The 25,681-nt window shown below is 48.4% G+C and overlaps 1 protein-coding gene across 9 annotated transcripts in view; it reads right to left on the reverse strand.

Moving 5' to 3' along the window:
* The window catches only part of AFAP1L2 (actin filament associated protein 1 like 2), a 101,546-nt gene that overhangs the window by 29,313 nt on the left and 46,552 nt on the right, over positions 1–25,681 (reverse strand). For 8 of the 9 annotated variants that reach the window (XM_025192137.1, XM_025192129.1, XM_025192136.1 and 5 more), the window contains 3 exons: positions 11,782–11,910; positions 11,217–11,294; positions 5,408–5,502 (listed from right to left, as the gene is read on the reverse strand). In XM_025192137.1, the coding sequence (XP_025047922.1) occupies positions 5,408–5,502; positions 11,217–11,271 (150 nt within the window). In that variant the 5' untranslated portion in view covers positions 11,272–11,294; positions 11,782–11,910. Of the gene's footprint in view, positions 1–5,407; positions 5,503–11,216; positions 11,295–11,781; positions 11,911–12,338; positions 12,435–25,681 lie in introns of those variants that run through there. The other variant, XM_025192135.1, reaches the window with a different exon arrangement.

Here is a 25,681-nt window from a genome sequence, read left to right on the forward strand (position 1 = left end):
GTGGCTTTCTTTTGTCTCCTGTAGAAGTCAAACATGCATTGTACTGTGTTATCTAAACCAATCTCGGTCAGTCCAGGACACCTGTCCTTTTCATTCGTGCACAATACAACATGCAACCCCAAATAAACCCCAGGAGCTCCAACGTCTATTTAAAGAAGCTGGCATGGTAGGAGAGGACATCAGTGTTTTTTCTTGGGGGAAAGTGCAAGTCTGAAAGTCAGAGCACAGCACAGAGCCCCTAGTGCCAAGGGGGACAGAAGACAAGCATTAAATACATATCACACCCGATCCCAAGTCTATGGCAGGCATTATGGTTGTTCAAGACTTATACCGGGATAACACCAAGAGAGCCTGGACAGGACCAAGGATACCAGTGGGCTGAGCACTGTGCACGTGTGTAGTCACACTCCCATAGGACTTCTGAATCAGGCCCATCCTGCCTAGTTCTCTCGATTAAATCCTCCTGCACTTTCCCCACCCGCTGAAAAGGAGACCAAAAAAAAAGTGTAAGATAATCAAGAGAGATCCCTAAACCCCAGAAAAATAAACAGACCCATATCCCATCACATCATCGCTTTGTAATCAGCTTCCCAGGCTGGGTTTAAGGGTGCGGGAGGGTTTAGCTTTCAGTTTCAGTGCTCTCTGACCATTAATCTCAGAGCTTTTATAGAAACAGCACTCTCTGGTCATTGCCCTTTCAGGAATGGGGGTCCAAGTTCACAAGCTGAAGGGCTGTGATCTCTGCTTCCCTGCAGGAGGCCGTGCAGTTCCTCCCTCGCACATGAAAGCCAAACTCCCAGGGATTTTCTTCTGGCTGCTTTCCCCTCACTCACAGCGTCCCTGCTTTAAACCTCCAACATAGCACAGACCCCTGCGGCATGTGCTGCGCCGGCAGGGAAAGCAGGGGCTGCTGAAGGAGAACAGCGAGCCCCAAAATTGGGAGCGTGCTTCCTGACTACACATATGCACAGTGCCCAGCCCACTGGTATCCTTGGTCCTGTCCAGGTTTTCTTGGTGTTATCCCGGTATAAGTCTTGAACAACCATAATGCCTGCCATAGGCTTGGGATCAGGTGTGATATGTATTTAATGCTTGTCTTCTGTCCCCCTTGGCACTAGTGGCTCTGTGCTGTGCTCTAGTTTTCAGACTTGCACTTTCCCCCCAAATGGGAGATTCCTGGTTTTGCTGAACTCTGTCACCGGAGATACGGGTTAAACTGAAGTCCCTTTTTGCCATCAGAGGACAGCTGTCCATTTTCAGGAACAGATACGTCCACAAGCGAGTCTCAGGAAGATGAGCTGGATGCTGACTGGGGGACAACTGGACGGCTTCCAGCCTTCCTGCTCCACGAACACGAGCTGACGGGCTGCAACACTTGGGAGAAGCCTGTTCCTGGCTCCGTTCAAGTTTCCACTGGACTTATTACCTCCTTCCCCCAGGCCATAGGCCCAGCAGCTGTAGCTGCTGCTGACTGGAGTACTCAGAGAAAAACTCTTCCCACTGTCTTAGCAGCAAGGAAAAGCAAAAATCCCAAAGAGGAAAACACTGCAGGTCTCTTCCATTGTACCCAGTTGTGTCATCCGCCCAAGTGGCAGCAGCCGCAAGATGGCAAATTTGCCTTTTCCTGGTGGTGATTTCTCACAGCCTAATTGGGACTACTTGAATGATCTCCCTGACCACAGTTCTGCAAACACACGTACTTTTGCCATCCTGAAAAATTAACAGGCCTGCTCACATGTTCACAGCCCCCCTAACCTGCTTTGCTGCAAGGGAGTGTAATCCAGATGCCGGTGGACATATTTGCCTGTACTCAGCACAGATTCCTCCTCTCGAAGCACCCGTGGGGTGAGCATTATAAAGGAGCTCGGTCCACTAGACACTACTGTCTTTGGGAAGCCTGACCCGTCGGTGTCATGGATTTCATTTCATAGATGTTAGGGCTGGAAGGGACCTTGAAGATCATCGAGTCCAGCCCCCTGCCCCAGGGGCAGGAAGTCAGCTTGGGGCAAAGGATCCCAGCAAGATAAGCATCCAAAAGTCTGGGTTCGATTTAGGTGCTCACTGAGAGCCGTTCTGGTGTGGAGCAGGCCTTCCTAAAAGGATGAAATATTCGGAGGAACTGTTTGCAGAGCACCGTGCACAAACTCTGGGAGCGCTTTGTAGGCCTGTCACCCCCTCAGCAATTCTCTCTTGTTATAGCCGCTGAGCTCATATTTGTTCATTCCCGAGACCACTTTACTTTTTGCCTGGTTTTGTGTTGCAAGCTGGGAAAGAAGCCCCATTTCCACTCAGATGAGCAGTCAACCCAGAACCCGGCTCCAGAGCAGAGTCCATAAGTTGAAGAGCTGGCAACTCTTGGGCCATGCCCACGCTGCAACCGTGGAGCATTGCTCGCCCCCCGCCGCCCCACTCTCACATTGCCACGGCACAGGCACAAGGCACAGGACCTGGCAGGTGCCCTCAGCCTGTGCCCAGAGCCGCTCTCAGGCTTTCTGCCTCGGGTGTGTTTACTGGTGCACTATTAGTGCAGCTCTACATCGCCGTGCAGACCAGGAGCAAAGGGGCAGGCCGCAGGTCCCGGTGGCACTTCCCAAAGTGGCAGAGAGGCAGTGTACATGACCACGGGTTAGTTCACTGCGGAGCGACTCCCTGGCTGAAGTAAATGGTTGGGTTGTTTGCCTCCTCATCTGCCCCCATAGTCTAGTCTCCTTCATTTGCTCACTCACCTCTCTTTAAATAACAGGCAGCTGATTTGTGTGTTTTTAAACCGTGACACGAGGTTGGATCTGGACAGAGCAAGCAGGTGCGGTGCAGGCTTGCCCCGAGTGACCCTGCCGACGCGCCATGCTTCAGATCTGAGATTCTGCTCTTCCAGCCTAGAGCATGTCTCTGGGGCTGTTAATCCCATAAAGCTAAAATACAGCACACATGGTAAAGGGTTCATGATGTTCCTCTCCAAGAGCTGATTACCCAGAGCAGGGAGCAGCAACCTATGGACCATTGCTCATGACCCACCCCTCCACAGGCCACAAGTCTCCACTCCCTAGAAAGCCCAAACCACCTGCACTTACCCTCATTGCCAGCCTCCATCCCCTACGGCAATGGAGATGGGCAAATTTTCCAGCAAGCATGAGAGAGCAGCAGGGAGGAGGGGTCTCTGGAGGGGATGGGCAGTGCAATCCCCTGGGCCACCCTTGGCTGAATCAGACCTTTGCAGGTTGGATTGAGCCTCCGAGCCCTAGGATGCTGACCCCCGGCCTGGAGGAAAACAGCCTACTGTTGCAATTACTGCCTTTGCTCAAGTTGCACAGGTCTCCACTGAAGTCCCCCGCTCAAAGCTGATGGGGCAGATGTGCGGAAGTCGGTGCAAAGGCGACTCCTGCTTTTGCTATGACCCTGGAAGTCAGCTTTGAATAGGCTGGGATTTGAAAGAAAGGGATGAGGCAGGAGCCACTGTTGCATTGCTTATGGGGGGCACCAGGAAAGAGCCGCAGAAGCGAGAGGAGGGCTGGGAAAGCGCCTGCCCTTGCCCTGCCCTGCCCGGGGCCCGAGGTGCATTCCTGTATTTGTTCCACTGAATAACCAGGAGAAGCGGCCTCTAAGTTTCCCACAGCCAGCGCCAGTGTGCAGCTGGGGCTCCTCCAGCCCTGTCTCACAGCTCTGGCTGCCCGCTAGCCGCTCCATCTGCTTGCTGATACTCAGGCATGCTTTTCTTTTGGCACACGGCTGCTTTGCTGCCCCAGCTCACAGCCTCTTCTACCCATCTCGCTGCTGCTGCTGCCACCAGCTCCGCGAAGAAAGAGCCCCCACCTATAAGAAACATCCAGACATATCGCTGCTCCCGGGGGCGGCCGGAGGAAGCCTTTCGTTCTCAGTACAGCGCGTCCATGGAGAGCACAGTCAACATAAGCCACTAAGCCGGATGGGTTTGCTGGAAACCCCCGGGCGCTGGAATTTAGCTGTTCTGATAATTGCAATATGTTGACAAGGCCTCTCTATTAACCCAGCCCTACCTCTTTCCTTCTCTGGCCTCATTTTCCCAGCACCTCTAGGCAACACCCATCCATAAAACTCCCCTGCAGCAGAGCCCCTGCAAGACCCTTTATACTAATCCCGTAGCTTGCCCTCTGACTTCTGCTTCCTGTCAGGGGAACAGCTTCTCCAGCGAGCCCCTCGCACCCCCACCTCTTTCAAGTCTGCTGTACTTTTACATCAGAAAGTCCTCGCTGCTGCGATTCCCATGTCCGATCAGTTCTTGAACAGTAAGATCCACTGTCAGCGTCCCTGGAGGATAGCAAGGGCTGGCTTTCTGGCAAGCAAACAAAATCCCACTGAAAGCTGATCGCGTTGAACTGTAACCTAATTAAATTTATAACTGCCCTGTGGAAAAGTCCAAAGCAACTTTGTTTGTGGACTTTTTTTTTTTTAAGCTAAGTTTCAGGGAAGCTGGAATCATACAGGACGGGTCTCACACACCAGCCCAGGAGGGCTGAAAAGCAGGTCCTGGAAAGAAATCTGCACCCCAAAATTATAGTGCAAGTGGCATCCTATTACTCCCGACCTGTTACATGCCACATTGACCACAGCGGATGCATGGGGGGCCAGGAGGCTTGGTTAGCAGCTTCACTTAAATGCCCCTAGAAAGAGAAGGAACTTCTCTCCTTCACGGGACCCTCCATCATAGGCAAGAGACTCACAAAAGCCTCACATCTAACTCCTACAACCCCTGTGAATCCCAAACAGGCCTGGCTCTTTCAAGCTCTCTTGGGTCAGACCAGGCAGCATGGCAAGGAGAAGAATAATCCCAACTACCTCCCCTGTGGTTTCGGACACTCGGGCATTGTTCCTCCCTCTCACAGAGCCGCGTGGCCGCAGGTTTCATAAGGAGCTGTCCAAAGGGGTAGGGAACAATAGACTAGTGTCTGCTAGCGGGATTATGAAAGTGGATGAGGCCAGATGCTTCAGATGAAAGCAAGCACTTATCTTCCTCAGCCGTGATCAAACCATGCAGGAGAGAATAGCTTCCTGACACCACACAGAGACAACCCAAATGTGCTAACACTTGAGGACTGCTGGCCTGTAAGCGTTTATCCCAGGCAGCCTAACCCCAGCTGCTGCTCTCACACTCCTAGGAGAAGACTGTCAAAAGGCCTGCTAGGTGCCTTCAACCCTTCGCCGAAAGTCACGGTGACCAAGTATTTCCCTTAGTACCATCCCCATCAGCAGCCGTTCTGTGCATCACCTGTGCCATAAAAGTGTTGGCTCCGGGACAGTAGTTGCTGTGAAGCATTTACAGGTTTCAAATGCTGTCATCAGAGGTAGAAATGGTTAGATCTGCTCAAGTATGAGGCTGTGAAAAGTGACGGAAAGCACTGGGAGAAGGGAAGACAAGGGAGCAAACACATACTATCTTTGGTGGAGGAAGGTCTGGCAGGCTCTTCTGAGGAGGAGATGAATGCTGTCCTGCTTCCCCGTTGGGCACCGCGTCTCTGCGATCCAGTGCTACAACACAGAAGCAAGCAGAAATGAGGACATGTGGCATTTCCCAGCAAAGTGCTTATTACCCAGTCACAGACGCGTGCTGCGTTATATTTGAAGAGGAAGCAGTGCCAATTACAGAGTACATTGCACTGCGCCCACCGTCTCAGCCAGTGCTACAGGCCACAGCCACCGGGCAATCCTCCTGGTAGAAAGCTGCTATTTTCTGGCATGTTTTTTTTTTCCTTTTGGAATGAAAACTGTGAAGATCAAAACATCTTTCAAAAACAAAATCCCGCGACTTGCAATGAAGTTGTCTATATTGAGCAGGTCTAAATGCTCACTCTGTTATTACTGGGTGGCATGTGGCTGAAAGTTGCAGACAAATAACTTTCCTTCTCCCAGTGTTGCTCTACAAACACACTTAAGAAAAAAAGGGGGTAGGGGATGTTCAGATGGTGCAAAACATGTACTGCTACTGACTTCAGAGGGGAACTTGGCCCGGAGAGAAAGCATTTCCTAAGTTGTTTCCCCTGGGGAATGTGTGTACCAGAGCTGCTTCCCACCGATGGCCCTACAGTTGTACAATAAGGAACTGCTGTATTTGGTACACAGAAGGGGTCTCTATATCCCCCACCCAAAAGAGCTATAGCTAAAGGAGGGTCAGCTTAACTAGATCCTACAACTGACTTGCTGGACGGTAGAAGGCAGTGCTACCTTCTCAGTAGACCTGATCCAGGACCCCTTTGCTTCAAAAAGTCTATCCCCAGCTCTATTACTGAACCTCTGTGTGCCCAAGCAGATGTCCCAATTTCTCAGCATGGGATCATGACATTCAACTCCCTTTGTACAGCACAAAAGACTTTAGACAGAGAGAGAGAGAGAGAGCACAGTCTGGTTGCCTTCTTACTAATAAGCTGAGAGCTGTAATGTTAACAACTGATACTTGTACATTAAATGTTTGTAGCTATGCAACAAAAAAAGGAAAGGAAAGGAAAGGAGTGCAGGGTGTATATCATCTTAGTGGAGCCAAGTGACACTGCGAACCTGGTAACAGGTAGAGGCTGAGATTTTCCCAGGGGCCTAAGGAGGAAGCACGGGTCAGTGGTTAGGGAAGTAACCAGAGAGCTGTGTTCAATATTCACTTCTGCCACAGAGTACCTGAGTGATAAGCCATAAAGATCAGGTCCTCAAAGGTAGATATGGGAGTTCAGCTCTCACCCACCTCTGAAGGTCCAAGCCTTAATCTCTCTGCTTCTGCTCTCAGTTCTGCAGCATCCCTCTACCGGTACCTAGCTATCAGATTAAGGCACCCTCAGATAACACTGCAACGGTAGCGTTGGAAGGGACACGTAGAAGCAATCGATTCCATAGGAGTTGGGTGCCTAATTCCTGTGCCTAGTTCCCTTGGGCTCGTTTGAAAATCCCAGCCTCTCCCCATGTGCAAAAAGGGAACGTTGGCAACATCATGCACCTCCTTGCTCAAAAGAGGCTGGCATGAGCTTTGCTGCATATTTCCATGTCTAAAAATAAAAGCTGGGACCACACTGCACTATTTCAGTCTCCGTCTCAGAAGCCACAATGATTTCCCCGAACCTGCATCCTTCAATGAGTCTCTGGTGTGAGGGCACAGGATCAGAACAATGCAAACCATACAAGGGCCATGTCCCACAGAGAGAGGCTCCTCACAGTGCAGTCTCTGATTTCAATGCTGGACGAGTTCATTAAACTCCAGCATGGTTCATAGGCCATACTGCTCGGTGAGTTGATGCCTGCTGAAAATATCTGTGGGCTATGCACAACTGCGGCAAGCAGGGCTGCTGGGTTTCTTTTGTGGTTTAACCTAACAATAAACCAGGGGAAATGTAAGGCACAGATTGTGACCATCGGTCTGAAAACACTGCTTTCCTGCATCAAGTAGAGACAACGGAGATGGACCAGCCAAAATCCTCCTTGGTAGCACTGCAAATGCCCTGCTTCCTAGCTGTCACCAGGGGATGCCCTCTTCCACAAGGGAGAAGGAAGAGCTGCTGTCAGGGCAGACATCATGTCGTGTTACCATCGATGGTTGCCACATGTCTCTGGAAGAGACTGGGAATCATGGACGAACAGCTTTGCTCAAAGGATGGTACCATGACGCTGCTCATAGGCAGCTCAGAAGAGCCTAGCTCTGGACTTACTGCCTGGTCACCTCCCCATTCACAGACACCAAGGGTTTTCCAAACAGGGCAAAATGTGCAGGAAAGCTTTCTGCAAAGGTGTATAAAAGTACCATGCCAACACGTGGCCTGCTGCGAAGAGCAGAGCCCTCTCCAGCTCTGCAGAATCAGCCACAGAGACAAATGTCAGTCTATGCCATGATAATGGAAGCAAAACTTTGCATTACTTGTATGGTATCAGCATTGACTTACGAATAGTGGGATCCTGGCTTCACTTCCTACCCAGCCATCACCCTAATGAATCTTGCCATGCCAGGAGTATGCCGTTTGCTTTGCATATTAATTGTCCTTCGTCACCTCAGGGACTCACGAACAGGATGGAGACGAGATCTCTCCAACTGGTGTAAATGGCCACAGCTCCCCAGAGCCACGCGGATTTACAGCCAGCGAGTATCTGACCGCGATGCAGTACAGGTTGGCTCTAGTGGGGAGCCTGTATCCCATCCCTGTAGAGTATACTCCCTGTCAAGGTGAGGTTGGAGCTGCATGCTGGACTTGTGGAGTTGCTTGCTCTTTAACCTTTTCCTGAATAAGGAAAACCCATTTTTTTTCAGATCTTCCCAAAGCAGGAAGTCAAGGGTGGAGCAAGCCCAGTTTGCTTGGAGAGCTGTCATCCACAAAAGACATTGAAGAATAGTCCCAAATGCAATGACGCTTAGCATCAGGTTCCCCTCCTTTCATAATTCCCATAAACGCAGAATTTAGGTGACATTTAGAAGAAAGTGAAAAACTGGGCACAAATACACAAATTCTACCTGAAATAAGATGGGGGCACTGCTGGTTCATTCTCATCTCTCCCTGCTCTCTGGTGCAGGTGAACAAAGCAAGTACTTCATAGATCAGAGGGCCGGAGCAGTCCCTGCCATCGCACGATCTGACCCGCTGCTTGGCACAGGCTGGAGAACGTCACCTCGCGAATCCCTGCTCTCGTGTCTCCGCACTGGCTGCATTTTACCTGCTGCTACTGAAGGGCACGGAGTAGGTTTCTCACATAAATTGTGTCTCTTTATTACGGTGAATTCAATTACTGTGCTGCCATCAAAAGAGACCTAGAAAGGACTTTATTGTTCAGCTTGGAGGCCTCCTAAGGCAATCAACGGCAGACACATTTAGGAGTGGAACTTAGAGCTGTTCTCAGAGATTACTGACGCTTTTTAGGGCATTTGCTTGTCTGGGTTTCTCTCCTTTCTTCTTAGCTCGTGCAATTCCTGTTTTTAAGAGCATCTTAGAACATGCTGCTCCGAGACACGAGCTCGAGTGCAATTAAAACTGTGAAAGGGCCCTGAACTGAGTGCCAGTGAGCACCTACCACTCAGCACCTACCTCTGATTTCACCCAGTCTGCTTCAGGTATGGTAGCTCACTATCAGGGTGGTGTCACATGGTCCCGGGAAGGTTTTTACCTATTAAAGTCAGTTTGTGTTAGGACAGGGGTGCTCAGTCCCTAACATGGGGGCCACATCTGACCTGTAGAACTGTGATCCGGCTGGCAAGCCTCCACAAGGGCCCAAAAATATGGGGGGGGGGCCACTAACATGCAATCCTGCAGTGCGTGATTTGGCCTGATCCTGGGTGTGCAGCCCTGTACACACCAGATTTTGCTCACAGAGTGGATCTGGCCCAGGGGCCCACCCTGCACAAGTCTGCAGAGCAGAAAATTTGGGCACCACTGTTTTGGGAAACAACCCTTGCCTAAAAGGGAACGACTCTGCAACGATCCTGCCTCAGGCAGGGGCTGGACTAGATGACCTCTGGAGGTCCCTTCCAGCACCACTTCTCTAGGACTCTAAGGGTGGCTAACTGGTGTTAAACTGCTTGACCGTGCATCTGCTCAAGTTTTAGCTGCACTTAGGGCTAAGCTGAATGTGTGACACCACCCTCAAACTCCAAGCCTGCACAAATCATTGCCACGAGCCTGCAGCAGCTGTTCCATAAGCAGATCCTTGCCCCTGCACACACCCCATATGCTTTACCAGGACTCTGCAGATGTAAAAGCTGCACAGACAGGTCCCGCACAGGACTGGGGCCCTTGTGCACAGCTCTGCCTGCCGTTTTGGCCAATTGTACATATAACCTAAGCTACTGACTTCAATCTTTCCAAATAAAACTTAGAAGTTTAACTTGAACTGGAGAGGTGGCTGAAAGAAAGGGAAAAAAAGAGCCCCGTCCCTTAGGGAGTGAGTTTGAGTGGGCAGGCTCATGGTCCTGATAGGAAAAAGGCTGAAATAAAAACAGGATCTCTAAAAATAATTACAGCAGGCTTTACACAGAGTCTTGGCTTTCTGCATGGCTGCCCCGAGCAAACCTTCTCACTCGATTCGCGTAGTCGGACCCAGCGCTGAGAAGCCACAGGTCTTTCTGCTGCCACCGATCTCCTTGCTCTGAGCTGCAAGCTTCTTCAGCTTCAGCTTAATGTTATTGCTTGTATTACAATAAGTAGAGCCTGGCAACCACAGGCAAGATGCTGGGCTCCCTGTGGACGGGGCTGTTCACTCGCATGGTAAGAAAGTTCATGTATGGTTGCAAGGAGTATGATGATAAGAATGCCAAGTGGCTAAAAGACTTATTCAAATTTGCGAGCACTGATCAATAGTGACCGTTGTAATGGCCATAAACACTGTGACAGTGACAAACTTTCACCGAACCATTCTGAAAGTTTGCAAGCTTCTTTCCCGTTTTGCCTAGTCAAAACCGGGCAGGTATAACCAGAAAATTTCTTCTGAAAACAATGATAAGCACTTCTAGATTCAACTGTTCTCAGTTTATACAGTCTGTTTGGTCTAGCACCACGGTTCTCAGCCTTCCTGGACTTGAGGCATCACTCCATAACTTTTGCAAACTGAGTGGAACCCGGTTTTAAACACTAATTTATATATTAAACTGCTTACCTCCTTGCAGAGAGACTGAGCAGTGGAGGCTGGAAATCATCCAAGCAGGGGCAAACCTGAGTCTATGATTACCTGTTTAATTTATCTGCTTATCTCCTGACACCTCGTGACACCCTTCAAAGGATGTCAGAGGTGTCCCAGCACCCTGGCTGAGCATCAGCTTCCGGGGACGAGGGGGGGAAATGCTGTTTAAATACAAGATGGCATAGTGCATAGTGGGAACACAAATAATTCGTCTTGATGTACTGCACTGGGTTAGCCCAACTGAAACGGCGCTGGCACGGTGCAAAGCAACATATTAAAAAAAATGTGAGCATCCGCAGCTTTTAAAGGCAGACTGATTTGCACTGAAAGGAAATCTGTGGACTTCTTGAAATGTTACAGTGGGGTAGCAGGGTTGTGAGGAAGGTGACATTTTTATCCCAAAGTACTCAAAAATGTTACTTCCAGGAACAACTTCACTGTTTTGGCGAGGGCACGATTTCAAGAATATGCAGACTATGGAAATCATTTCACTCCCTCCGTCGGCTCAGTCCAGCACCTACTGCAGTCAACAGGAGTGCTGTCACTGATATCGATGGGGGGAGATAGACTCCTTTGCCCCTTTGTCCCAGCAACTCTAGATTGCATACCTTGGTCTTGTTTCTGCGGCGTACCCTGCTGTTTATTGACGGTCACTTTGTTCATGTAAATGTATTCCTCATCGCCACCTGTGCACCAAGGGAAGAACAGGCTCTTTACCAACCCATCTGTACTTACACCTCTTAGTTTTCATGCAAACAAAAGCAAAAAGCATCTCTGATAAGTATGTTCAAGCTTCTGTCTAAGCTAAATGCAAAAAAATAATAATAAAAAAATTAGCAGTAATCAAACATTAAAGCTGAGGAATTAACAACCAGGAAATTCCAAAGTTACAATTACTACTTCAATGTTAACTCAGCAAAGTGGCACATCCTGTGTCTCTTCTAGCGCGGATTAAGTCAACCGAGATTGAAAAGCAGAAAAAAATAAATCAGAAATTACGGGAATCCTCAGCTTGTAAAAATGTATGTTTAACCACTTATTTCTCTTGCTGGTTAGGTACAGAATAAAAATATAAAATCCGTCTCCATGTCACCCCCTCTTTCAAGTCCCAATGAAGGAAAAGACAGTACCACAAGACTGACCCCCCGCTGCGATTCCCCAATCTGTACCTACCGCTTGACTTTGTGTACACCCGGAGGAGGTCGGAGAGGAAGCATTTCTTCACGATCGCTGTGCTGCTCAGGTTCTCCTTGTCCAAGATCTTCAGAAAATCTTCAAGTTCAGTAAGCAGCTGCTCTAGAGCTGAGGGACACAGAAAGCAGGTAAGACCACGTCTTTCTAGAGTCATCTGGTTTTATTTCGAGAGGGGACTTCTATTCCAAACCTTGGTAAGGACGAATGTGAATTTGAATTTCTACACTGGACTCACCTTTATGATTCTTTTGATGCTAACTGAGATCCAAAACTTTAAAAGGGTCTATTTATCTACAGCCTTCAGCTCTAATCTAAAATAACTCTCTTTTCTGGCTTCTTTCAAGCTTTCTTCCATTCGGTTTTACAATAATTTGTGTCCTAAAAAAGCTAATGCTTTTGGCATCACATTACTCAACAGTTTCCAAGACTGTTTTGCCTGGAAAGGCTAGTAACAATATACTGGCTGGGGACTGAAAGCAGGGTCAGATCCAATTACCTCCTGGACAAATGCATGATGGAAAACCAGCACTTGATACCTGGAAAGAACAGGTGGAAAACAGGGCAGGAACAGGCCCCAGCATCTAAAACGAAGCCATGTCAATTGGTTTCCTTTAGCTGTAGGGGAGCCCCTCTGCTTAAACTGCTCCATGGCCAAATGGCTTTGGTGGAGGGGTTCGGACTGAATTAACTGATGTTCAGCTATTCGCTTCAGTTTGCTCCTGTTTCTGCCTTGGGTTAATTAGGGACGGGGCAGGAACCTACTCCAGAGAGGAAATAACAGAGTGGTTTGTGGGAATAGGAAATGCAGAGTAAGAATGACAATGATGGGAAGCACAAAGCATGAGCCAGCTCTGGCCATTCCCGGACGTTGGGCTGTCCTCTCTTACATTACTCAATCACTTCCTAATCTTAACAAGCTGCCGGGCAGAGGGGCGACACACTTGCGCTTAACATAACCATGCTGTTCAATAGGCTGCTGTTCCTCTCCATGCTAACAGGGAATGTGTGGCTATGAAATATGGAAGATTTAAACTGGGAAAGGGCAATTATTTCATTTCTTTAACTGCATACTTGGCACTCCCTACCATCTACCTTCATATCTCACAAAGTATGAAGGAGCGACCACTCCCAGCATACCGTAAGGTACAATAATATCCCATTTTATCCTCCCAGCATACCGTAAGGTATGATAATATCCCATTTTATCCTCCCAGCATACCGTAAGGTACAATAATATCCCATTTTATCGAAAAGGAAACTAAGACATACTCAGTTAACACAGAAAGTTTATGGTAGGGTCAAGAATAAAACCATTAATGCCACATTTGACTCGAGGAATTTCTTTCTCTACCAAGAGCACCTTAGAAGCCAGTAAATGCAAGCAAGTGTTAGCTTTTCTGTGCCACATCATTTATTTTGCTAAGTCTAGAGCATCCAGCAACAGACCATTGGTCTTGAACATCTACGGATGCTCAACAGCTTGACTGTAAACCCCAGTCTGTGCCTCCACACCAACATTTAATTGAATCAGTTTGCTCTGGAAACCCTGTACTATTATGTGGTAGCTCTTGGCATTTTATTCTAACCTCCCTACATCAGATTAATCCTATTTTGATCTGCCTCGAGACCGATGGGAAGCTCAAAATGACTGCATTGTGCTTCGCTGTCTTGGCTGCAAGCTTGGCTCATGTCATGGCTTGACGTAACCCACTGCACTACAAACCAGGGACGGATAATTTCAAGAGGTGGCAGTACTTTCCTTAAGCAGATGGCAATGGGTAAAGAATAAGATGGTCACCAAGAAGCAGGATTCAAACCGAATAGAGGCTGGCTGCGTCTCTCAGGCATCATCTGATACTGGGGATTTGTCCCTAGTCCAGCGAGGAGCCTGTTTGCCCTGGCTTCCAGAAATGATCAACGTGAGTGCAGTTTTCCTGCCTAAACGGCAGGTGCATCTCCTTTGGTGAACAGCAAGTGACTGCTGACATTGAGACCAATTCCCGCGGTAGAAAAGGCCTAAATATACATTGCTATTAGCTCATTCTGGGGGACATGCCAGTTTACATGTGCTGATAACCGACAGAGCACAGCCCGTAACAACATCTCATCTTATCTCCCAGCTTTAGAAGCAGGCCAGCTTTCCAACAGCTGTCCGCATGGAAGTCAAGCTAGACTCAGCTCTTCCCCCTGAGGTTAATGATTCCACCCCCGTGACTGTGGAAAATGACTTAATTTGTTTCTCAAGCATCCAGAAGGAGGACAGCACACAGCGCCCTGCCACAAAACACTGCATTTTCCAGCAGAGGAGTTAAGAAGGCAAATCTGGCTTCTGGCTTGCAATGCACTCAAGCAGTTCAATTCAGCCCTGTCCCAGCAGCCACCGAAGTCAGTGGAGAGACTCAGACTGACCTCTGCAGAGCTGGGTCAGGCACATAAGCATTCAGCTCCTCTTCAACCAGCAGCAGGGTCCGGGGACATTCTCTACCCCAACCTGATACCTGCAAAAATAAACCACCCTCCAAACAATTGTGACCTTACAACAGGGAGGATGGGCGCTTGTACACATGACACCGTTAACGTGGACACCTGACGCAAATGTCACTTAGTGTGGCTTAATGGCATCACAGTGTACGTGTGCAAGACGTTTGGGAGTTTAAAATGATTTTGCATCCTTGCAAGTGCCCGATAATGGTACAACTTTGGAGCCATGGTGAAAGTAGAGCTTGTCCCATGCGACCAAGCGAAGAGACTGGGGAGGGGAAGAAATTCAAGCACTGTTCCCACGTAATACCGAAGGGGCTGGGAGTCCGAATTTGTCCCGTGTCCCAACCTGATGAGCGCAGGTCCAAGCCCGGCGGGAGCTCCTAGAGAAATGGCACAACTGAGGCAGCTCCTGAGGTTCTTTGAACTGCAAGAGGATGCAGCACTGCAGAGATTTTTGAGCAGTTCCTCCGCGGAGGGAAGCACGCTTCCCTTGAAAGCGTTTATTCAACAGAGAGCTGAGCAGGAGCTTCCCGTAGTGGCCTTTCAGCCTCTGATTTCCCTTGCTGAATGCTTGGCGCTGGCAGCATTTGCTTTCCCTAGGGGCTGCTTTGGGAGAAAGCAGTTGCTTTCTTTCTTTGCTGCACAAAATCAATAGGCCAGCTGATGCCTGTGTGCAGGGTAAAAGATGATATAGAGAAGGCATTCACATAACTAAATAGCTATAGTGTCGTTAGCGCATCCTACAGATCCAGCCCAGCCCAACCAGGCTAATTTGGAGGTTTATAAGGGCTGACTGTTACTGGAAAAGGAAAAGGATTCTCTGATAGCAGCAAAAGAAAGCTATTCTAACTGAGAGGAGAGACAGATGTGTTGACAGCGATGGCTGTAACAGCTGGATGACCCTTAGAATAGACCGTCTTCCAAGGGAACAAAGCATTTGCTTCTTCTGACAAGCAGACTCCCTCCTCATCCTCCCCACAGGAGGATCTTCTAAGGAACAAGCTAAGAAAATGGTGGGATGTCTGCTGCAGGAAAGCACGAGGATTAAGACGACTTTGGTGGGAACGAGACTGGGCTGGGCTCACTGGAACAGCCAGCTGCATCAAGGAAATAATTATGCAAATGCATTCAGGGTAAACATTGCAGTACCGGACAATATGGGAAGATAACGCTGCTCCTAAAGATTGCATGCATGCCACCGCGCCAGGAATAAGACGGCAGAAGGTTGAACCGTTCAATGCACGTACGCTGCAAGCTAACTTCATGTGTGTGTAAATTCAAGGCTATGCTGTAGAGTGAGACTAAAGTAAACTTGGGCCAACGTTTTCAGATCTGGGGGATACATAAAGTTTGAAACGAACAGACTTGACCTTTTTTGGGAACAAAAAACTTTCTATTAAAAAAAATGAATTTCCCCACTCCTTATGTCTTATGGTAAAAATCTGTGTATTACTTCATAACTCATCATTTCTCCCTCCCCCTTATCCTTGAGAATATTTTTATTTAAAAAAATCATTTTAGAAACTTATTCTTTAACAAATCTCCAAAGATTTGTCTGTGTTGATGACCATTTTGATCATGTTTTTAGATAAAAATAATTAAATTAAAAAAACAATCAAAGGGAGCAAAATGGTGTAGCTCCCCACTGTAAAATAACAACGCTAGGGGGCTTGTAATTCTCCCCCTAGTCAATCCACTCCTCAGGATACTTATGACCACCTTTCCCACTAAATTCAAGTTGTCCACTTTTTGGAAATGTTGTCAGAAAAATCAGACCTCTTTGAGATGCACAAATAATGCTTAATTGCCTGACTTTCCACGCACCCAAGCTGGAAGAGTGGCTTTTCCTTTGCTGCAAAGTATGAATAGTGGAGGGAAAGGGGCAGACAATGTGTCTTCTTGGTTGTAGGACATGAACTGAACAGCTGAACCCAACTAGCTCTGCGTAGGCTCCTTTGGAAGTTCAAACAACAACCTTATTGAGGAGCTGGCAGCTCTAACCCAGGAACTCTGAACTTTAGCAAAATGGCAGCAGAAAATGCACACAAAGCTGTTCAGTTTTCTGAACAGACAACGGACTTACTTTTTCCCTTAAAAAAAAAAGAGAGAGAGAGAGAGAGAGATGAGGAGGGCTTGCAAAGCACTCAAATGCCTCAGCACCACAGGGGCTTTTCTTTGCACTTCCAATGAATATCACGATGCCCTTCCGAGATTAAGGGTCTCTCAACCTCTCCATTACAGCCCCACTGCTGAATCCCCTCCCAGACTCACCCTTCCCACCTGCCCACTGGCAAGCAAATTCTTTGTGTGAGATATGAATAAGGCCTATTGAGTTTCCACTTCTATCCTGGCAGAATATCTGTCACCCCAAGGGCTCCCCAGGATCTTACCTAACGTAGCTGCACTATTAGGCATAGCACTTCATACTGCAATGACCATGGTCAGTGCTACGTAGGATGAGTTGGACTTCTCAGACCAAAGGGCCTGTTGGCAATGGTAAACACTGGGCTGGTAAGTGTAAGGAAGACTATGCTCACAGTCTTCAACTGTGGGTACCGCTGGGGTGGAGTCCGGGCGCAGAAACACCCCGCACTGAACAATGATGGCAGAGGGTAAATTTTGGCCAAGAAAAACCATACAAATCCCAACTGAGTTGCACTGGTTTGCATCAAGGCAGGCAGAACGGGCTTCATCTGCATCTCCTATATTCTCAGCAAGCGCTACGCCCATGGCTAGAGCCGCTCTCTGGGCTCTCTTCTCAGTGACTGGTGCATTATAATGCACTCATCCCAAAAGGACTGATGGAGACGGACTCATCTAGGCTTCACGCCTGACAGGGGACAAAACTAAAATGACAAAAAAGTTTTCACAAGTTCCTGTCATTCAGCGAGCCCTACAGCTGAACCCAAAAACAGCTCATTGCGTCAGCCTCCTTTCTGCCAAAGTTGCTACTACCATCTTTTCCCCCCTCCCAGTCTTTCCCTCACCAATTTTTTCTTCTTCTAAGGATGCTTTTCTCCTCCCACCTTCTCTTTTTTATCTTTTCCCTCTATTTTTATTTGCCTTCCCTTGATTTTTTTTTGTTGCTTTCTCTCCCTATTCCTCCTCACTACGTGCTGCTGCTTTTGTGCAGACGTTTGAGAGACTCTGACTGTGTTAAAGGACAGCCGTTGTTTGGAATCTAACGTGGTGTCTAACTATGCCCAGGAGGGAGCCATTAACAAGTGCTTGATTAAACAAAACAGCTGTTTCCAAAAGAGCTGCTTTTGACGTTTGAGAGACTCTGACTGTGTGTTAAAGGACAGCCGTTGTTTGGAATCTAACGTGGTGTCTAACTATGCCCAGGAGGGAGCCATTAACAAGTGCTTGATTAAACAAAACAGCTGTTTCCAAAAGAGAATTATGCAAAGAAATCAACTGTGCGATACGCACGCCCAGCTTTGTACCATGAATAAAATACTGAAGGGGAAGAGTCCCATAACATTAAGCTGGTCTCTGAATTTGTAATGCACTTGTGCGTTGTTCTCTTAGCATGGATGAATCGCCATGGGAGGAGGAAACACTCACTGGTGGCTCCATGGAGGTAGCAACATGCAGCTTCATGAAGCTGAGCTCTGCTCTGCAGTAGACAACCCAATTTTATCATGACCGAAGGCCCAGGTCCCAGTGGTACTCTTCTATCCAGGCACGCAACGGCCAGGCACACAAGCTGCTGCTGCAGACATGTGAATAGGCTGCTGCTCCAGATCAGCGGAGGAAGGTGAGCTCCTCCCAGAGGGTACCCACAACATTGCCAGCAGTTATGGAGCAGATCTGTAAGGCAGGCGCCGATTTAGGGTCGTAGCAATGTCACCCTTATTTTGCACCTCCTTCCTATGATTGTTTTTCCAGTATATTATTCCTGCCTTTCAAATTCGAGTTCTCAACTCAGGCCACTGCATAGGTGGCATCAGTAGGCCCCAAAATGACTTTCCCCAGTGCAGCCAACCCTTCTATTAGGGTGGCCTTGAATCCCAAACCAAAGTTATAATCTCCATTCCCCAGCTGAGAAACCAAACCGGATGCACATCCTAGCAACTGCTTCCTCCGAGCTTCAGGGCTTCCTCCGAGTCTCTGCATTTCCAAAAAATATAACTGGGACACTATTTGAGCACCCAAAAGTGCAGTCAGAATTCTCCTGGCCTACCTGTAGAAGTCATTTCCAGTTGCTTGTCCATCATCCAAGGCTGTCTCAATCACTGACCAATCCCCTGAATGACAACTAGCTCAGGCTACAGCTTGACAGTCAGAAATGGTCCATCAGCACTTTCCACATCCTCATTGCTTCACTTATCTGCCGCCTTGTCCTTCTCTCCCGATGTGCAATCAGATGGGCAGCGTGCACCACCCTCTGCTCTCTGCACCTGCTGCCCATAGGTCAGCTCTTTGGTTATCAGCACTGCTTGAAAGGCAGGAATAATGTACTGCAAGTCACAGCAACTCATCTGTACACATTTACCCATCTCTAAGTGTGGTAGGCAGAAGGTAGAGCAGAGTGGCACCTCAAAGACTAACTGGTTCAGAGAGGCATGAGCTTTTGTAGGCAATGATCTCCTTCCCCAGAGTTGCTGGTTGAGGTCATTGCCCATGAAAGCTCATGACTAACTACCTCCCTGCCACAAGTATGTTGTGGTCTTTGACAGAAGGACACTCCTTCCTATCCTGGTCTTTCCTCCCCTACAAGTTCACAAGCTACAGAGTCACTGAATTGTAAACTCCTAATGAAAAATGCTACTACAACTGCTGAGCTGAAGCAGCTCTGCAGTTTGTACCAGAGCAAATTCAACAAGGGTTTACTCCTGCCAAAGGTATTTGGTGAAGAAATTCTCTCTTGCAGGCAAAATAAAAATTAAAGGGGTATGCCATATGTGTCAAAAGTCAATAGGATGCACATAATCTCTTTCTCTCTAGAACTGGGGTCACTGAAGTCCCCTCCGTTGTCTGTGACCTCACTAACTGCCTGGGCTACCCTGCAAGTCACAGCAGCTCATCTGTACACGTTTATCCATCTGCAAAATGGACACAATGACACCTATTTCATGGGGAAGAGTAAAAACCGTGTTTTTGAAGATCTAGGACAGAGGTAGCCAACCTGCAGCATGCATGCCACAAATGACATGGACAACCCCTTGTGCATGGGACCTGGCACAACAGTGAGAGGACGGGCAACTCAGCAGCAGATAATGCAGAGAGAAGAAAGCAGGGCAGCAGGCCAGGCAAGGAGCACAGGACAGGGAGCAGAAAACAGAGCTGCAGATTAAGCAGGGGAAGGGGATCGAAATGGCACTCAGGGAGGGCGCAGGGCTCATTTGTAGCATGACTACCAAAGAGGTTGACCCTCCACTGCTCTAGGGGATCGCTGGCTGATAGGTGCTTTAGCAACATTGTCAGTGAACATTAAAGGCATCACTCATCAGTCATCACTAGATAATCTTGCTCAAATCACTGCTAGATTTCATGTGAGCTCTATCCATCCTCTTCAGAGCAGCCCAGGATCGTGGGGGAAAGGGCATTCAGTTCAGACCTGGAGCAGGCAGCCCCATGCAAACCAGGTATTTCCTCTGGAATCCGATCATGTAACCAGGAGGAGGCAAAGCCACTCAAATTCCACCTCCACGTACCGTTCAGAGGCAACACTAGCCCCTTTCCTAAAAACAACACAAAATTTAAACATCAGAAGGCCTGGTTTGCTCTCCTTGTGCTTCTCAAATTTCCACCTCTGTTACAGACAGGGTGAACGGGATTCAATCGGTCTCCTGCAATGAGGCTCAACTAGCACCTGCCGCTGGGTTCCAGCACTAGCAGACAGAGCAGGACCACAGCTGACAGATGAACCCCGTTGTTGCAATTAAAAGTGAAGGCAGGTCCTGCTCCCATTAAGAAACATGAAAAAATATTCTATTGACTTGCATGGGAATATGATTGGGCTGGGTCCCTGCTATTACGTGCAAAGGACTGTATCATTATTCCCCATCCACCTCAGGCCCGTGGTCTCACACAACACATTTCATCGAATTCTAGGTAGAATTACAACCACCCGGGAGTACATAACCCAACACATTCATTATTGATTGGTGCAAACCAGCTGGTGATGACCTGACATTTAAAATGTGCGTCCTATGGTGAGATCAGCAATATTTCCTAAGCAACAGCACTTGCCTATCTGCGCGAGGTACTACACGTGCCCTGTACAGGCAGTCCTCGACTTACATTTCGAGTTACGATGTTTTGCACTTACAATGTTTATAAATTGACACCCTGTTTCAACTTTCTGACCTCAGTTTCGACTTTACAATGCTTTATCCGATGCCACACCACACCGGCAAACAAGTTCACCGCACTGCCCATCTCCCTGGAGAACATCTGTCCAAACGTCCTTGGACACTTCCTTTAAGAAAGCAGACAAGACTCCAGAAAAACCTACAGACAAGACTCCTGAGAAGACTCCAGCCAAGAACCCTTCAAAAAGTCGAGCAAAGTCACCTCAAAGAAGTCCTTCCAAATCAATATGATTGCTATTTACAATATAAATACACTAATGTAGCTACATTACTCATCTATAATTGATTAAGTATAACATTCTGGGTTATTTTTGGTGAAAATAGAGTATCAGGCCTTGGTTCAGGAACCAATCCCCCATTTATAGCATTGTTTCCTATGGGAAAATCGGTTCTGAGTTACAACGTTTCGACTTAAGATGCGGTTTTCAGGAACCAATTGTGTTGTGAGTCTGAGGACTGCCTGTATTTCGTTACAAAACAGAGATTTACTTTCCATCACTTTGAAATCCAGACATCACCCTTTTTCTTACCGATTCCCCCAAAACTTTAAGGCTCTTAGCATCATTTCACATTAATTTCATTAATCCTAGAAAATTAGGGTTGAAAGGGACCTCAGGAGGTCATCTAGTCCAACCCCTGCTCAAAGCAACACCACCCCCAACTCAATCATCCCAGCCAAGGCTTTGTCTAACTAAGTCTTAAAAACCACACCTCTCTGGGTAGCCTGTCCCAGTGCTTTACTACCCTGCCCCCGAGAAAGTTTTCCCTTATATCTAACCTAAACTTCCCTTCTCTTGAGCCCATTGCTCCTTGTCCTGTCATCTGCCACCACCGAGAACAGCCCAGCTCCATCCTTTTTGCAACCCCCCTGCAGGTACTTGAAGGCTGCTAGCAAACCTCCTCTTGGTCATCTCTTTTCCAGACTAAATAAGCCCAGATCCCTCAGCCTCTCCTCAGAAGCCATGTGCCCATGAACCATTTTCACTGCCCTCCGCTGGACTCTCTCTAAGTTGTCCACATCCTTCCTGTATTAGGGAACACAGTACTCCAGATGTGGCCTCACCAGTGCCAAAGAGGGGGAAAAATCTCTTCCCTCAATCTGCTGGCAACAAACCTAGCAATGCAGCCCAGGATGCCATTAGCCTTCTTGGCAACAAGGGCACACTGCTGGCTCATATTCAGCTTATTGTTCACTGTCACCCCCAGGGTCTTTTCTGCAGAGCTGCTGCCTAGCCAGTTGGTCTCCAGCCTGTACCGGTGCATGGGATTGTTCCATCCTAAGTGCAGGACTCTGCACTTGTCCTTGTTGAACCTCATGAGATTTCTTTTGGCCTAATCCTCCAATTTGTCTAGGTCGCTCTGAATCCTAGCTCTACCCTCCAACATATCTACTATTCCCCACAGCTTTGTATCACCTGCAGACTTGCTGAGGGTGCACCCCATCCTATCTTCCAGATTGTTGATGAAGCCACAGAACAAAAGCGGCCTCAGGAGCAATCCTTGGGGCACTCCACCTGACACCACCTGCCAGCTAGACATCAAGCCATTGATTACTACCTTCTGAGCCTGATGATTCAACCAATTTTCTATCCACCTTACAATCCATTCATCCAACCCAGATTTCGCTTAGCTTGCTTGCAAGCGTCTTGTGGGAGACTGTATCAAAAGCCTTGCCGAAGCTGAGGTATATCATGTCCACTGCTCTTCCCACATCCATACAGCCAGTCATCTCATCATAGAAGGCCATCAGATTGGTCTTACATGACTTGCCCCCGGTGAATCCATGCTGACTTTTTCTAATCACCTTCTCCTCCAAGTGCTTGAAAATGGATTCCTTGAGGATCTGCTCCATGATTTTTCCAGGGACTTAGGTTTACATGACTTGCCCCCGGTGAATCCATGCTGACTTTTTCTAATCACCTTCTCCTCCAAGTGCTTGAAAATGGATTCCTTGAGGATCTGCTCCATGATTTTTCCAGGGACTTAGGTGAAACTTCTTCAGTTCCTTAAGGATGGGCACTATATTTGCCCTTTTACAATTGTCCAGGACCTCTGCCAATTGCCATGAGTTTTCAAAGATAATGGCCAGATAGCAGCTCTGCAATCACACCAGCCAACTCCCTCAGTAGCGTTGCATCTGGCCCCATGGACTTGTACATGTCCAGTTTTTCTAAGTAGTCCCTAACCTGTTCTTTCACCATGGAGGGCTGCTCACCTCCTCCCCAAACTGTGCTGTCTGGTGCAGTAGTGTGGGAGCTGGCCTTGCCTGTAAAGATTGAGGCAAAAAGGGCATTAAGCACTTCAGCCTTTTCTGCATCCTTTGTCCCAGTCAGTAAGGGACCCACACTTCCCCTGATCCTCCTCTTGCTACTGACATACTTGTAGGAACCCTTCTTGCTCCCCTTCACGTCCCTTGCTAGCTGCAACTCCACTTGCACTTTGGCCTTCCCAATTTCCTCCCTGCCGGCCCGAGCAATGCTCTTATACTCCTCCCTAGTCGTTTGTCCAAGCTTCCACTACTTGGATGCTACCTTTTTGTGTTTTAGCTCACTGAAGAGTTCCCTGCTAAGCCAAGCTTATTTTCACTATACTTGTTAGTTTTCCTGCACGTCGGGATGGTTTGTTCCTGCGCCCTCAATAAGGTTTCTTTAAAGTCCAGCCAGCTCTCCTGGCCTCCTCTCCCCTCAGACTGGCCTCCCAGGGGATCCTGCCCATCAGTTCCCTGAATGAGTCGAAGTCTGCTTTTCCGAAGTCCAGGGTCCTTACTCTGCTGCTGTCCATCCTTCCCTTCCTCAGGATCCTAAACTCAATCATCTCGTGGTTGCTGCTGCCCAAGTTGCCATCCACTTATACATTCCCCACCAATTCTGCCTTGTTTGTGAGCAGAGGTCAAGAAGAGCACGGCCCCTAGTTTGCCTCTCTAGCACTTGCACCATGCAGCTGTCCCCAACACTTTCCAAAAACTTCCTGCATTGCCCATGCATTGCTGTACTGCCCTCCCAGCAGATGTCAGGGTGACTGAAGTCCCCCAAAGAACCAGGTCAGGGGTCTTCTGCTAGTTCTTTGAAGAAAGCCTCGTCCACCTCATCCTCCTGGTCTGACAGTCTATAGCAGACCCCACCATGGCATCCCGCTTGATGCTCTCCCCTCTGACCATAACCCAGAGACTTTCAACAGACCTATCTCCAGTTTCATACTGCAGCTCTGAGCAATCATAGTCTTTTTCTTTTTTTACATAAGATCCACACGTTCTCCCCTGCCTGTCCTTCCTGAACAGTCTGCGCCCATCCATGGCAGTGCCCCAGTCATGCGGTATCTGTTATTCCAATCATGTCATAGTTGTGTGACCGTGTGAGGACTCCCAGTTCTTCCTGCTTGTTTCCCAGGCTCCGTGCATTCGTGTACAGACATGTGAGATAACAAGCCGATGGCCCTACTTTCTCAGGAAGAATGAGAACGCCTCCCCTGATGCCACCTCCTGCTTGTGCTTCCTCCAGGTCACTCGCTTCCCCACTTAATGAATGCACTCCCTGACCACTGCCACGTGATGTTATTTTAACCCCCCAAAAAGAACAATAGGATTTTTTTTTTGTATTATCTCAAATAATTGTAAAAACTCAGGGGCAGGCAGCAGGGAATAGCTTTTAATCAACTGAGATTAACCCCTTAAATGAGGCACCTAGAAAGTTAGACCAACACAGCTACAACCTACACCCCTGCACCTGTAAAGGGGCACGTACATATGCATTTCACTCATAAGCCAAATCCCTTATTGCTGGGGCAAAAAAGTCATTGCAGATCATGAATAGCTCAATTCACCAGTGGGAATAGGCTACACCAGGGCCAGCTGACTTCTGAGGGGCCATGGGCTGCAGACCAGGCCAGGCTGCCCCCAGGCCAAGGCTGCACCCCACCAGGGGCAGCAACAAGAACCAGCAGCTAGATGAGGGAGGGGGAGCCCAGAGACCATAGTGGGGGACAGAGAAGGGACGGCAGTGAGAAGACAGAGCAGGGGAAGGTGGTGGAGGGAGACGGTGATGGCCGGGGTAATGGTGCCCAGACCCATGGTGAGAAGCAGAGGGAGCTGAGGAAGTGAAGGCAGCAAGAGCCCATGGACCATAAGTTGACCACTCATGGGCCCCGTGCAACCCATGGGCCACTACCTGTATAGGCCTGGAAATGCTTATTGAGCTGGAAGCATTTTACCTGCATCACAGGCAGGTGATTCAAGGCATCTGGGGGACCAGTTATCCCAGCGCTGCAAAAGGCTTGCGCGCCAGCTGAATGCCACTAAAACTCAGAGGAGACCTCCGAAGCACATAAGCCCTTTTCCTGGTGTCTCCCCGCACAGTGTAATTTCACCCCCCAAAGTCGGGCTTATCAACACGACCGAGTCCTGCATGTAGTTACGCAGTTTTACCGGTATAGATGTGTTCACGTTGTTGGTAACTCACCCATGCTGGAGGATTTTACTGATACAGCCAGACGGGCTAAACAAAAAAACCACCACACCCCAGCCCAGAGCCACAGTTATACTGGCACAAATCGGCGTGTAGAGCAGTCCACGGAGACTCACTACAATTCTAGTTACTTCAGCTGATCTCCGGCCACATTGCCACTGCTCTTGATTTTGCCGCAGTCTCATGTTTGAGATTCTGCTGCACGCCCAACTTCCCGCCGCCAAGGGGACGTGAGAAAAACCTCAGCATTCTTCTTTCCTGCTTCTTTCCCCCCAGAAAATACATTTTTTAGCCCCTGGACACAAGACAAACTGCAATGCAAGCAGACTCTACCTGCTCAAAAGCAGGAGGCAAAACCCCCCAAGCCCCAACATTTACCATCTGTTGTTTCTTTAATGCTATGGTTTGCAAGTCGATCTCACCGCTTTTCCAGGTCTTGACTCGTGCTTCGTTTATGGGCCTTGCACAAGGTTTTGCACCAATACAAAAACAAACAACAGCAGCCCATAGTCCCTGCCCTGACACAGCACCATAAATACTGCTCTCCTCTCCCCCAGATTTCAGAGTATTTCAGTCAAGCAACCTCATATTTCTGGGTAGACTCATTGCGTCCTG

The sequence above is a fragment of the Alligator sinensis genome, unplaced genomic scaffold (assembly GCF_000455745.1).
Source record: "Alligator sinensis unplaced genomic scaffold, ASM45574v1 scaffold1026_1, whole genome shotgun sequence".
NCBI classification, from domain to species: domain Eukaryota; kingdom Metazoa; phylum Chordata; order Crocodylia; family Alligatoridae; genus Alligator; species Alligator sinensis.